Below are 14,746 nucleotides of genomic sequence, written 5' to 3'. Positions count from 1 at the left end.
ATGATTGATTAGGACATGCGTTTTTCTTTTCATTGGAAATGTGAGCCTTCTCGATTATTTCAGCTTGGATTTGCAGATGATCTGTTGCTGCTCTGCAAAGCTGATATGGACTCTATAGAGGTTTTTAAGCAGGGGTTGGACCTATTCGCCTCCTGGTCAGATCTCCGGCTTAATGTGCATAAGAGTCATCTTATCATCTCTCGATCTGCATAAGAGATATAGGAGCAGCTGTTAGAATTGCTCGGCTTCCAGGAAGGGCATCTTCCGATGAGGTACTTGGGACTTCCTCTACTTTTCTCTAGATTATCGTTAACAGACTGCCATCCTTTATTATTGAAAATTGATCGACGCATTAAAGGTTGAGAAGGAATGAGATTATCGTATGCTGGGAAGGTACAGATTATTAAATCTGTCCTTATGGCGTTAAGTATATATTGGGTTTCTGTATTCATCCTATCTAAAGGTGTTATAAGGGAGACTGAGAAGCGTTTGAGAGCTTTTCTGTGGAAGGGCACAGGAACCAGTGGATATGCCAAAATAGCATGGAGGGATGTCTGTAGGCCGGCGTCGGAAGGGGGCCAGGGCCTACCGGACATCGCTACTTTAAACCGTGCCTTAATGAGCAAGAATCTGTGTGATGTTATTCAATGTAATAGAACATCAATCTGGGTAGAATGGTTATATAACGAGCGACTACGTGATAAATCTGTATGGACGGTCACTGACAATGGTGGTTCGTGGGGCTGGAGGAAACTCCTTCCTCTATGCCCCTTGCTTCGATCGATGGTAGACTATCAGATTGGTGATGGAAATTCATTTTATTTGTGGCATGATCCATGGCATTACCTTGGTCCCCTTATTGAGAGATTCCTACAAGGTCCATGCATGATTGGGCTTCGGATGACGGACAAGCTCAACAGTGTTATTATAGAGGGGCAATGACATTGACCTCTCGTTATGGACATTGAGTGCTTGGAGATTTTGCATGCATTGTCAATAATTCATGGCGAGACAGATCGCATTATTTGGCGATTTGAGATGGGACGACCTACAGTTGCATCTCTTTACAGGCTATTGGACCCACCGGGACCTAAGGTAGGTTGATCTTCACTACTCTCAGATTCTCTGAAGATCCCCAGGCATAATTTCATCTTATGGCTTGCGATTTTAGGAAAACTATCCACAGCTGATAAACCATGGCTATCATACCTGGCGCCTGTATATTATGTGATGAGCGTGCAATGGAGACACATACTCATCTATTCTTTCGATGCCGTTATGCCAGAAGCTGCCTGACAGCGATTCGGCGGATTGTTCGGTTTGAATGGCCTAATAGAGAGTGGTCACGGGACGTTGAGTGGGCTGCAAGAAAATGGAGATAAAAACATATGATTAACTAGGCTCATTGTGCACTCCTGGCTGCTTACATTTACCACATTTGGAGGGAACGAAATTTGAGACGCTTTGAGCATACAGAACAACCACCGAATATAATAGCCGCCATTATTATGGAATATATTAGACAGAGGATTATCAGTGTTAATTTATTTCGTTCTGTTAGTTCATGTGCGTTATATAGATTATGCCGTATCCCTTGGCCTGTCGAGAGAGAAACCACCAGTTGAGCACTGTTATACTGTACGATCTTGTTTTATTAATGAAACTTACATTTACCCAAAAAAAGAAAATAGTGACAAGAAAAGATGCATAAAAAGAAAAAATGAAAAAAATTATCAAAAGATAACAAGGACGTGAAAAGTTAGATGAAAAAATAAAAATAATAAATTAAATATTTAAAAAAGACAAGCAGAAAAAGGAAACATAAAAATTACTTAACCTTGAATATAGTATAAAGGTATAAACTAGTCGATACTTTTTCTGTGTATTTGATCTAACTTCCACCTTTATTCACATGAGTATATATGACACACTTAAATATATGTGCAACAACAAATTTATTTTGTTAAAAGAAGTTAATTTAAAAATTTTACCATTCAAAAAAAATAATTTAATTTTTTTAAAAAATAATTATTATTTTAAAGATATATTAATTTGATTAACAACATATTAAATAATATAAAAACTTAAAGGTATAAATAGCTTCAAGTGGCAAAATTACTTTTTAAAATAATTATTTTCATTCTCTATTTCCCTTCACATTTTTCCTTTCAAAATGATTTTATTTTATATCAATCCTCTTTATATTACTAGTTTGTTTTCTCTCTCTATTTCAAATTCAGTTTTCTTCACCTATGGAAAATTCAATCAAATAAACACATGCAACAAAAATTTTAGTAAAAGATATTTACTTATTTTTAAATACTTTTTGTATGCATGTGGGTGCGATGAATGAATGAATGAAGCGACAGGTGAACTCCAGAATGGGAAGTGCATTGCAGACACTAAAACTCATAGGGGAATTGACGAGAAAGGATTATGATATAATTGATAAAGTTGTCATGATAATTGCAGCATTATGACATGACATGACATCCGCCAGTTACAATCTCACTTAGGAGACAGAACATACATTTTGCAGTCATGGGAAGCTACAGCAGCCGAGATTTGTCCTTCAACTGAGGTTTGGGTTGAATGCTGCAGAGGATTGAAGAATATAAGTGTTGCTGAGTAAATATCATAAGGATCAAAAATTATCATCACTACAACATTATTATGCATCAATCAATCTTATTCTTCATCTTACCGCCCATACATCTCGGACATCCACTACTGTTGTTGAATTAAGCCCTAAATCTGACCAGTAAGCAGTAATTGTAGCCTGTGAAGCTCCTCTGTTCAACAAAAGGATAGCAACTCTATTTCCACTCAGGGGTCCTCCCCACACCTGTATCCACATATATAATAAGTAATGCAGATGGAGTTTCTTATATATTTCATTTTCTGCCAAACCCATAAACAGAATCTTACCTCTAAATCTCCATCTTTCTTAATCTTTTTCCCTTGAATCCCAAGTTTATCTGTTCTCAAAAGCAAATGTTAGGCAGAAAAGCTAATCTCCTTTTTTTCGTGGCAGAAAGCAGTGAGTGATCACTCACCCTGGTTGATGGCAATAACCTCCTTGTTGCTCAGCAGTCCGAGTGTTTCTTTGTCCACTGACCGAATATCACACCCAATCAGCAGAGGCGCCTATCCCACAAACACAATGCATGCATGTTAAGCTAGTGTCCCTGATATTCTACTTGACAAACATTCTCACTTACTTTCACTAATGCCCATATGCTGAAATGTGATCGATATTCATTGCCATTCATCCCACCATTTCCAACTTCCAACATGTCGGGATCTACCAAAAACTCGGGGGTAAATCGAAGAGATCATAAGTGGAGCTATGATACTCATGGAGAACAACAGCAGAAAAATTCATTATGGAATTAAAAATTGAAGTTGGCAAGAAATGAAGGACAACCTTAGGCTGACTTCAGTGCATGACCATAGACACATTCGAATGAAACAATATAAAGATGAAAAGCTTATGCCTCATAATATAGTCATCTACTACAGTCCTACCATTCCATCCACCTGGCCCAGCATAGGATGCCCATTTGTCATTCAGATCTGCCCGAGAAGTCATGCTAGCAAAGTAGAATTAAGTCAGAGAAATCAAATGCAGAGTACATGAACAATATCGTTTTATGAGTATATAAGCACTTCCTTCGCATATAATTAATTACGCATAGGGCAGGTGATTAAATCAACAACAGTCTTGTAAATAAGCAATATATGCTTAGTAGTTGTAGTAGTACTAATTTAGCAATGAAATTTGTTTGCTTCGAACTAAAATTTCACAGCATCAAACAAAGGACATGCTGGCATAGGCTTCAGTTTAAGATAACTCCCCGATACAGAATAATATCAAAAGCTACATCAAAGTTGTTATAAAGGACTGGAAATAAATCTTCTCTCATTCATATACAGAACCTAACTTTTTCATTTTATTTGCCATGGCCTTCTATCATGTCAAAGGAAGGATGTCTATGAAACCGCAGCTTCTGAATACTAAGTTCAGGACTTTAATGAAATAAACATTTGGAAAATTGTATTATTAAGTTCCACAAAAGAAATATTTCTGAAAGAGTTTGAAGCCTTTTGATTTCACCTGTCCCAGCTGTCACTAATGTCTCCAGTTGTTCGCCAACTGTTCCCAACAGACTTGGCCCAAGTTGCAGGATCTTCTTGGCCCCTGTAAAATTTTTGGAACAGGAACATTGCACTCTTATTATCTGTAGCACTATTTTTATGAAAGTAACGAGTAGCAAAACAAATAGAGCGTGCCTCTTCGACCAAAAAACATTTTGAAATGTTTGCATTAGTTCAGACATGCAACTCGCCGTTTATAAGTACAAGATAGAATGTATCTTTTTTCTTTTTCGTTTTTTCTCTTGATCAATACAGGATAGAATGTTTCGATTCCTAAGATATAGTGTTAGCTGTGGCATAGTATTATTATTCTGCATGCCCTAGGAATACTTGTCCTCGATTGCTCTTAAAGAATTAACTCACCATTCACACATTGAGAAAAAGATGGACCGGCCAGAATTCAGTAAAGCCTTTGCCATTACAGGGTACCTTGTTCATCAACCAAACAAATCACTATAACAATACAATTCAAAAGGATTGCCCGCTTTGACATTCTAAGAAAAACTAAAAATATAAATTAACAAACATGCAAAAGTGCCAAAAGGGTATACCTTTCCTTAGCGCTGATACCATTGTTGTTACAGTTATCATACTTCAAATAGTCAATCCCCTGTTTTGTAAAAATAAAACCAATCATGAGCAGATTTGTTGAAACGTGAAAGCTAGAAGCTTCAGGATCATCAAAATGTACCCAGGAAGCAAAAGTTTTTGCATCTTGTTCTTCATATCCTAGTGATCCAGGCATCTGCTTACTACATGTCTGAGTTCTGCAAATTAACAATAGAACTTACAACAATCAAAATCATTTATGAAACTAGAACATGTCTCCCATTTATGACCTATTACCACTTGATGTGCATACATTTTCCTTTCTTTTTCCATATGGATTATACAACAGTCTAAGTAAATTGAAGTCGATGTGGTTACCCAGCATCAGAGTAAATTCCAAGTTTTAATCCTTTTCCATGAACATAATCCGCAAGCGCTTTGATTCCGGAAGGAAATGTAGAGGCTTTTGGGACAAGATTCCCCTGCAGTAGAGAGCAAGCATAACGTGTAAGAGAATCTGTAGTGCATGGTATAGGCGGTTGATTGGATGTGCCTTTTTTTGCTCCTCCGATCACATGATCCGATATTATTTATAATTCTGATACTAAATACTATGTTCTCTTCAAAGGCTTTTTGCATTGATGACATAAATCTTTGCCAGTAACCATCTACAAAAAGAAAAGGGTGCTCCGAAAATTTTTAGAAAAAACAAAAATTGTAAAATAGAACTTGACCAAAAGAGTATAACAAGCTTCTGATGAAAGGAAAAGAGTAGCAGCTGTCCACCCAGAGGTGTACCTTTAAAAAAAGATGAGAAAGTAAATTTGTATCATGAACCTACTCTGTCTAATCTTTCCTTTACCTCCTCTAGATTCTTACACATGCACAAGGCAATTAAAGTTGAAGTAACCTACCATTAAACCGTGAAAGAAACTGAAAGGGCACTCGTGTGGTACCTGAGAGTCTCTGTTTAGTTCTGCCCAACAGTCATCTGAGAAAGCCAAATAAAAGAAAATACTTAGAACAGTAAAGGCATATGTATATATCAGAAACCGAGGATACAGAGTTGATGATGGTACCAAGATTTATATATTCATATCCAAGCGCAGCAAGCCCAGTTGATACCATTGCGTCAGCTATCATCACAGAAGACAATGATCAATCATATGGACATCCTAATAGAGATAGACGATGCTTGAAAATGTCTGCAAGTATTGGATGTTCCTCACCTGTTTCTCTAATCAATTTCTCTTCAATGTTACATTGGAAATGATTCCAGCTGTTCCATCTGAATAGTGCAGACAGCAAAGACTATCATTTAATTGAAGAAAAACGATAGCTTTAGGCTGTGTTTGTTTGCCAATGAATTAAATAATGTGATTGGCAGAAGAGTTAGTTAACTTGTAGTATTGGTATTGAAATCTGATTACTAATAAATGAAAACTAATATTTGGGATCTGATTAGAGGGAACAAATGAAAAGGCAAGCAGTAGTAATGTTACCCCATCTGAGGAGTTAGAGCAAGCCCATTTGCGGAGAGTTTCTTCTTGATGGGTTTCATGTGTCGAGCAGCAGAGATGGGAATGGCATTGAAACAGATGCAGCAGCAGCAGCAGAATGCTAAAATCAGTAGGAGGCGGCTAAGGGAATATTTGTTATTTGCATTTGCAGAAGCCATATTGTGAGAGAAAGAGAGAGAGAGAGAGACGAAAGGAATGAAGGATTTATTGGAGCATGTGCATACCTAACCAAAGCAAACTGCTTATACTTGAAATAATAAACATGGATGGGGTTGTACGCATATAATAATACATATATATAGAGAGAGAGAGAGAGAGTACTAGGTAAAGGAGTATGATGATATAAACGTAGTGATAATGAGTGATGTATGATGATGATGATGATGATGATGATCATAAACCCCTCTAGTCCAGTCCAGTCGAGTGGGGTTGATAATGATGATGATGTTATAGAGAAGAAAGATGAAGAAATGGTAGGGGTGAGGGTGAGGGTGAGGGTGAGGGGGATGTATATTGTATTGTGATGTGGGGTGCAACTGCAACTAGAACTGGGACTGCAAAGTCTTCCCTCTTACGCACACCATCTTTGTCTTCTTCACTTCCTCAAGTAAGACTAATTAATAATACAAAATGAATCATGAATGATTGCTGACTGCGACACCTCACACGTGATTTCACTTCCGCCTCGATCTCCTCACTTCTCCCCCAATCTCTCTCTCTCTCTCTCTTTCTCTTAATGAATGAATCTTGCTTTCCTTTTCAAACCCCCCAACATCACCGCATTGACAATTGTATATTAATTCATTTTCAGGTCCCCCAACGTACGTCACTGCTACTGACTCTTATTCCATATTCATCATATCTTCTTCTTAACTGCCGCCCTTTCCCCATATTTTCTGTGCTCATCCCACTCACATACAACCACCGTTTGCCATAAAGACACTGCTAAACATTGTTTTCTCATCGTCTGCATCAAACTTGCTGTTTTTTCACTCAACTGTAAACCTATGTATTTCTTATCATGCAAGCATGTCAGTATGGCCCTTGCCGCCGTTAAACGTATTGTGCTGACAAATATGATAATGAAATTGTGAAATGCCCATTACAGAGCAAAAATGTGTTTGAGTCATTGACCATGTTATTGTCCACGTTAAAACCCAATTATTATGATGTTTTATTGTTTATGAGTGTGTATGCGACACGGCCATATATGGTTTAAGGAACAATATATACTATTACAAAAAAAAAAAAAAACTTTATTTATCATATCAAATTTACCCTTTTAATTCATCTATCATTTTAATAAAATTTAATTATAATAGTAATTTTAATATTTTTGATAAATTTATTAAAAAAATCTCTCAAATTTGTACATATCTCAATTTTTGCACATTTTATGTTTTGGAACCACCATCCCTCATTGTTAAGCAACACATAAATAAAACTTATTTATAATTTTGAAATACTGAGAGAAGTGCATTTTTATTATAATTTTAGTGATATTCTGCTATATATCTTTTGAGACTAAAATACTCTTAATCAAGTGCTAATATTATAATTTTAGTGATATCTTGTTATATATCTTTTGAGACTAAAATATCTTAATCAAGTGCTATATTGCATAATTAGCTTATAAGAGATTGGTGGAATGAAAAAAGAAGAAAGAAGTCACAATCAACATTGTGACAGATTGGAATGACTAGTTGCCCACGCTTAAATCTGCGGAAAGTGATAGAAAAAGGAAGGTCCAAAATGTGATTTATGGAAGGATTTGTGATTGATCAGGCGATGTACGGCCAGTTGAAAACTCTCCTTGTTGAAGGAAATTCTTTAGGATAATAGTTTCAATTCCTTAAATCTTTTAGGGAGTGTTTGTGCGCGCTTCACAAAAGCGATTTTCAATTTCTGGTTCCAAAAAAATACTTTTAAAGTGTTTGTATACCAACTTCTGAAACGGCTAAAAAAAACGCATTTAAGTCGAAAGCTAGAAGCACCTTGGAAGTGATTTTAGCTGCTTTGACTTTTTTGTAAATAAATTCAACTTTATTTTTTATTACTTTACCTTTATTATAATAATTTTAATTCAACTTTACTCTTTCAATTTATTTTTAAAATTTTATATTTAAAGTTGATATCGGAGTTTTTAAATTATTATTAAATTTTAATAATAATTATCATTATTGATTAATTACTAAATTATTATTGTGTTAGATAATAAAATAAGATTATATGCACTGGACGTACGTCTTAATTCTATTAATCATCAGTTGGGTTGGGTTCACGGATTTACTTAGGAGCTATTTGGGGTTGGGGTCTCCCAATATTAGATTAATTAATCCCCACGCACGGCTGCAAATTTAATACAACTCCAATAATGGAAAAAGCTGAAACTCCCACGTTCCCACTACATGATTTTGCCCATATCATCTATTTATATATATATATATATATATATATATATATATATATAATGACTTCGTTGGAAGAACTAGGAGAGAGATATTGATGGTCGAAACAAATATATGTCACTTGTCCCTTAAGGGACACTCTAATAATTTGAGACTCAACATTTTATTTTAGGAATGTTGGGTTTAAAATTTATTGAAAGTATGTGTGAGTGGGTAAAAAAAAAGGCAAAATTATAAAATTGATCCCATAACTATAGGGGTTGGCAAAATTAGGACCATAACTACGGAATTGTCAATTTTAATCCTATAAATATTGATTTTGTGGCAATTGTTGTCCTTCTAACCAAAATTGTCCAAAAATATGGTGGAGAATTTGGGGCTTAGGGTTCCGGCATCCATGTGAGTAGGGGTGGGCGGTCGGTTCGGGTAGATCGGGTCCCGACCTGACCCGATCGGGTTCGGGTAAAACGGGTCGGGTTGGTCGGGTTTTTATGGCGGGTTCGGATAAATCGAAACCCGCCTATTTTTAATCGGATCGGGTTCGGGTTGTAAAAACCAACCCGATTTACCCGATCGGGTACCCGAATTAAAAGGGGCAAAATTGAGAGGGTTTTAATAAAACTCGTTCTTCCCTTTCTCTCACACAGTTTTCTTCCTTCTTCCTTCGTCCGATTTCTCACTTCTCAGTTCTCAGTGTCGCCGTCGCTGTACCTTTCTCAATCACCGCTCACCGGACTCACCACTCACCACTCGCGAGTCGCCGTCGCTCTCCTCTCCTCTCTTCTCTAAACTTCTGAAATCTGAAGTTCTGAACCCATCTCCTCTCTTTCACTGTGCGTCATCTCCGCCACTCGCCGCCCATCGCCGTCGCACACTTCTTCCAGCCTGAACTGGGGCTTCCTTGAAACTTGAAACTTGAAACACAAACCGTAAGTTTTTCTGTTTATGTTTTTCACCATGTGGTACAATGTGCAATAAAGTTTGTACCTTGCTTGAATTGTCTCAAATTTGGCTGGAGTTTAGTATCTTACTTCATTTGTGTTGAGTACTTTTTAGTTGATATGTATATATATATGTATGTAAAGTCTGTTCAACATTTTGAGTGAATTTGTTGACTTGGTTCAAAAAGGTCATTATTCCAATTTCTGTTGTGAGGCTGCAGTAAACAAATGCGGGAATGATATCCATCGCGGTCGCGTCCATTGTTGTGTTATTGTATCTGGTTTTGTGCTTGAATTGTGCATATTTGAATTGTGGATGATGGATCATTCCCATGATTCATGGATTTTCAAGTGCTTGCTGCTGGTTATGTATTTCTTGTGATAAAGTTATTATCTTTATGGTGAAATGCTGCTGGTTTTATATGGAAAAATGGATATGTTTTGTCTTTGATTTGATACTTGATGAGTTAGTATTAAATTCTAAGTTTTCACTGTTAAATCCGTTTATCTGTCTCATCAGTTTTGATGAAAAAATTCTGAATGATTGTGGTTGTGGACATGTTTTCTCTTTTACATTTCTTGAGCTTTATTGAAGAGTTTATCTAGATATTTTGTGAAATTTTTTTGGACTTTTTATTCTAATTTCTATATATACCTAATGTAGGTATATTTTTTATTTCTAAAACTTTAAATTCTTTAATAGATTGTTGAAAGAGCTTTTCATCCGGTGAAATTTCTATAAATTTTATCTCTATAAAACTTTATATATTAATCTTAATCACTCCCTTTGCCTTTGCCTTCGAATTTTGTTTACTGTTGTTTGTGGCCAGCTGTACAGAAAGAAGCATCTTTAGGTTTGAACTTGTATTTGAATGTTCATTGATAAATCTTAATGCAAAGATGGACTATTGTGATTCTATTAAATCGAATGAACCAAAATTTCTGGCGCCCTTAACTCTACAAGGGCAGTTGTGTATAATTATGAGCCACATGCATTTACTATAATTAAGTGGAAATTGGAGTTTAATTTTTATCCTAGAAGCACATTATATCCACTTGTTAGTGTGCATTATTTTCTTTTATTGTATCGTGTTATTGGTTATTTGATATTTATAGTGGGAATGCATAAGATGGGGAATGTCCCCGGACTCTGTTGTCCCCTTGGCATTGTACGAGGGGAGTTCCTTTGTGATTTGTATTAAGCAAGGACTTCCTTTGTTGCAACTTAAAATTGTTACTTTGTTGTAATTTCTTTTGGTGTGAGATTCCAATTTCTTTTTGTTTTAATCTTGCAGATGTCAAATTCTCAATCTCAATCTTCACCTACTGTAGACTTATCAGAGGCTCAAGATCAAGGCATAAATATGAACATGATTCAGAATCAGGTCAGTAGTGATCGTGTTGACTTTGATTTTGATAAGAGTATGGATATGTCAGAGGATGAGGACGATATTCCACTTGATTCTAAGAAAAGAAAAAAGAGGGTAGTGATTTCTAGATCACCTTGGTGGGATCATTTTCATAAATTTTACTGTGAAAAAGATAAAGTCCAAAAAGCTAGATGCAAATATTATAGTAGGGAAATCAAAGCCGATCCAAAAGTACATGGAACTAGGCCTCTAAAGACCCACTTTGAATCTTGCAAAAATAAACCTCATGATGTTTCCACCAATCAGACGAGATTGTCTTTTCAATCAATTCGTTTAGGCGAAAAAGAGGCCCCTCTTGTCAATTGGAGATTTGATCAAGAGAAAATTAGAGAGGCTTTGTCTTATATGTTGGTTGTAGATGAGCTCCCGTTTAAAACTGTTGAGAATTCTGGATTTAGACATTTCATGTCGGTGGCTTGTCCAATGTTTGCTATTCCATCCAGAAGGACGATAACAAAAGACATTTTCCATATGTATGTCAATGAAAGAGCAAAATTGAAGTCATTTATTAAAAATCATGCTCAAAGGGTTTGCATTACAACAGACACTTGGACATCTATTCAGAAAGTCAATTACATGTGTCTCACTGCTCATTTTATTGATGATGATTGGACTTTACATAAGAGAATTTTGAATTTTTGTCCAATTATCGGACACAAAAGTGAAGAAGTTAGTAGAGGTGTTGAGAAATGTTTGCTTGAATGGGGAATTGATAGGATTTTTACGATTACGGTTGATAATGAATCTTCTAATGATGGAGCTATGGTTTACTTGAAAAAGAAACTTGAAAACTGGGGTAAAAATATTTTAGGTGGAAAATATGTGCATATGAGGTGTATAGCACATATAATCAACCTTGTAGTTCAGGATGGTTTGAAAGGGAAGGATGAGCATGAGGCAATATCTCGTATTAGAGGGGTAGTTAGGTATGTGAGAAATTCTCCGGCTAGGTACAAAAAATTTCAAGAATGCGCTGAATTTATGGAAACAAAGAAGTTATTGTCTCTTGATGTACCTACCAGATGGAACTCCACCTATTTGATGTTAGAAGCTGCGACATGTCTTAAAAGGGCATTTGATGCTTATGAAGATATTGATCTTGCTTATAAGAATGATCTTTCAAAGAAACCATTTGATGGGGTTCCTATTGAATCTGATTGGGATAGGGCAAAGATGCTATTGAAGTTTTTGAAGCATTTTTACAATCTCACATTGTGCATTTCCGGTTCTTCATATGTCACATCTAATATTGTGTTTCATGAAATATGTGAAGTTGATTTGCTTCTCCGAAGATGGTTGCATAGTGATGATATTGAATTAAGTGATATGGCAAGAAAAATGAAAGAAAAATTTGACAAGTATTGGGGATCAATTGAAAAGATGAATATGGTTTTGTATTATGGTGTGATACTTGATCCACGTCACAAATTGGGGTTTGTAGAATTTTCCTTTGATAAATTATATGGTGGTATTGGACAAAGTGATGTAATGAAAGAGAGAGTACGAGATGGTCTTCATGAGTTGTTCAATGATTACAAGTTAAGATATGGACACGCTCTTCAAGGAACTTTAGAAAGCCCGGGTTCATCGTCTAGTCGTGTTTCTTCATCTTCTTCCTCATCAAAAGAAATATTTATGCATGATGAAGAGAGCGAGACTCGCAGGTTTTCTTTACAACAAGAGTACATGATGTACATGACAGGAGGAAAAGATCATGTGAAATCAGAGTTAGAGAAGTATTTCGGTGAGGATGTTGAAGAGTATAGGGAAAAGTTTGATATATTAAAATGGTGGAAAGTGAACACTCAGAGGTTTCCGATTCTCTCAAAGATGGCTCGAGATATATTGGCAGTTCCTGTCTCGACTGTTGCTTCAGAGGCTGCATTTAGCACTGGTGGTCATGTTCTTGATGCATTTAGGAGCTCACTATCTCCTAAAATTGTTCAAGCTATTATTTGTGCTCAAGATTGGATCCGTAAAGATTCCAAGCCAATAAGCATAGAAGAAGATTTAAGTGAAATTGAAATGTTTGAGCAAGGTACTTTTTATTTTTTTTTTTGCTTTGTTTTATATTAAATTCTATATATTTTTATTTATATTAATATCAATTCTTTTTTTTTTTTTGTTTTCTTGTAGAGCTGACAAAATTGGGAGTCGATTCAACCATAATTGATATTTGACTTGGACTAGTTTGGAGTTTGGAGTTTGGAGTTTGGACTTTGGAATATTTTGGATGTGGTACTTCACAATTCACATTTAATTGTAAATTGATTATTAGAATGTAATGACTTGATGGATTATTTTGTTCATGTTGATATTTGCAAAAATTGAATGTCTCTTGTGACTCTTTGCCATTGCAATTTATTGTATGAATAAAATTTCATTACTTTATAATAATAAAAAAAAAAAAACTTGGGCAAAACTACCCGAACCCGACTGTTGGGTACCCGAACCCGTCGGGTACCCGACTAGCCGGGTACCCGCCCTACTCGGGTTCGGGGTCGGGTAGTGAAATACACTACCCGACAAGTCGGGTACCCGACCCGAGGAACCCGAACCCGAGGAACCCGACCCGACGCCCACCCCTACATGTGAGCACAATTTAAACACCTAGCAGCTTGCGTGGCTGATGATGTGGCGTAAAATGTTCACGTGGCAAGGCGGGTGAAAATTCCCCAAGTAAAAAACTCAACAGTAAACTTCTCTCTCTCTAATTGTCAGTAGATTCCCCCAAATCCAAGAAACCCTAAAAGGATACTGTCGGTGGTGGAGGATCTGAGTTGCCTTACAGATGTTGTTGACATGAACTGGGGGTAAAACGTGCTGTTGTAGGCAGTGGCACTGACTGGAGTGCGATTACATCGAAAGTTCGAGTACCGTATCCCAAACCCTTTGGTAAGGAGCGAAGTGCCAAGGAATTTAACAGCTTCTTGTGGGACATGAAAACCTATATTTTGGCTGCTGGAGTGCCGAATGTTGAAAAAGTTTCTTGTACATCGAGGACGCCAAGCTGTGGTGACATTCTTGATTGTCTGATGACGCCAGTGCTAACTGAAAGAGGATTCAAACATGAGAGGTGTTGAAGAAGGAGTTGAATGACGACGTGATATATATACAGATACTTCCAAGTAACTACCACTTAACAGAATAACTGACTAGGCAGCTAACTAGGCACTGACGTGGCCCAATATAATGGCGAATAAATGAGTCAGCGTACAGCTAAAATACAAGACTTAAAACTGAAGAAAACATGTTAAGCAAACAACGATTTATCCTGCGTCTATGAAGCCAATCTCGCCTTCATTCTGATCACCATCTTCTTCAAACTCTGAGTGCTGCAGCTGCTGTTGATGTTGCTGCTGTTCAGGTATTCCATCATCCCCCCCACAAGTGGGACTAGGGTCGAAGAGAACCAGACCCAACTTGGACCGAATCAGAGCAAAAGACTTCAACGGCAGAGACTTCGTGAAGATGTCGGCAAGTTGAAGCGAGTTGGAAACAAAGGAAGGAGAAATAAACCCCTGCTTGTATGCATCACGAACCAAGTGGCAATCCAACTCGATATGTTTAGTACGTTTGTGGAACACGGGATTGGCAAGAATGTGCAGCGCCGCCTTATTGTCACAAAACAAATCAATGGGAAGAGACAAGGGAATGTCAAATTCAGCAAGGATATAAGACAACCAGCGAAGCTCACAAACAGTGGTCGCGAGGCTGCGGTATTCAGCTTCGGCAGTGGA

The 14,746-nt window shown here is 36.8% G+C and overlaps 2 protein-coding genes across 2 annotated transcripts; one reads left to right on the top strand and one right to left on the bottom strand.

Annotated features, from left to right (window-relative positions):
- Nucleotides 1–2,420: 2,420 nt before the first annotated feature.
- LOC105157383 (alpha-galactosidase) lies at nucleotides 2,421–6,772 on the bottom strand. The gene is made up of 15 exons (XM_011073794.3): nucleotides 6,210–6,772; nucleotides 5,937–5,995; nucleotides 5,787–5,843; nucleotides 5,664–5,698; nucleotides 5,086–5,189; nucleotides 4,850–4,925; nucleotides 4,710–4,768; nucleotides 4,522–4,587; nucleotides 4,118–4,201; nucleotides 3,529–3,593; nucleotides 3,222–3,304; nucleotides 3,057–3,147; nucleotides 2,929–2,978; nucleotides 2,705–2,845; nucleotides 2,421–2,595 (listed from the first exon to the last, which is right to left on the bottom strand). The coding sequence occupies exons 1-15, from the start codon at nucleotides 6,383–6,385 to the stop codon at nucleotides 2,509–2,511; spliced, it is 1,233 nt and encodes a 410-aa protein (XP_011072096.1). The 5' UTR covers nucleotides 6,386–6,772; the 3' UTR covers nucleotides 2,421–2,508.
- Nucleotides 6,773–11,834: 5,062 nt separating this feature from the next.
- Nucleotides 11,835–14,089, top strand: LOC148788627 (zinc finger BED domain-containing protein RICESLEEPER 2-like). Its single transcript, XM_088878064.1, has 2 exons — nucleotides 11,835–13,044; nucleotides 13,839–14,089. The coding sequence occupies exons 1-2, from the start codon at nucleotides 11,835–11,837 to the stop codon at nucleotides 14,087–14,089; spliced, it is 1,461 nt and encodes a 486-aa protein (XP_088734190.1).
- The last annotated feature ends 657 nt before the right edge of the window (nucleotides 14,090–14,746 follow it).

Source organism: Sesamum indicum, linkage group LG3 (genome assembly GCF_026168435.1).
Source record: "Sesamum indicum cultivar Baizhima isolate 11 linkage group LG3, ASM2616843v1, whole genome shotgun sequence".
Taxonomy (NCBI): Eukaryota; Viridiplantae; Streptophyta; class Magnoliopsida; order Lamiales; family Pedaliaceae; genus Sesamum; species Sesamum indicum.
Note: the sequence above shows the minus strand (reverse complement) of the source record. Positions and strands in the feature narration are given on the sequence as shown.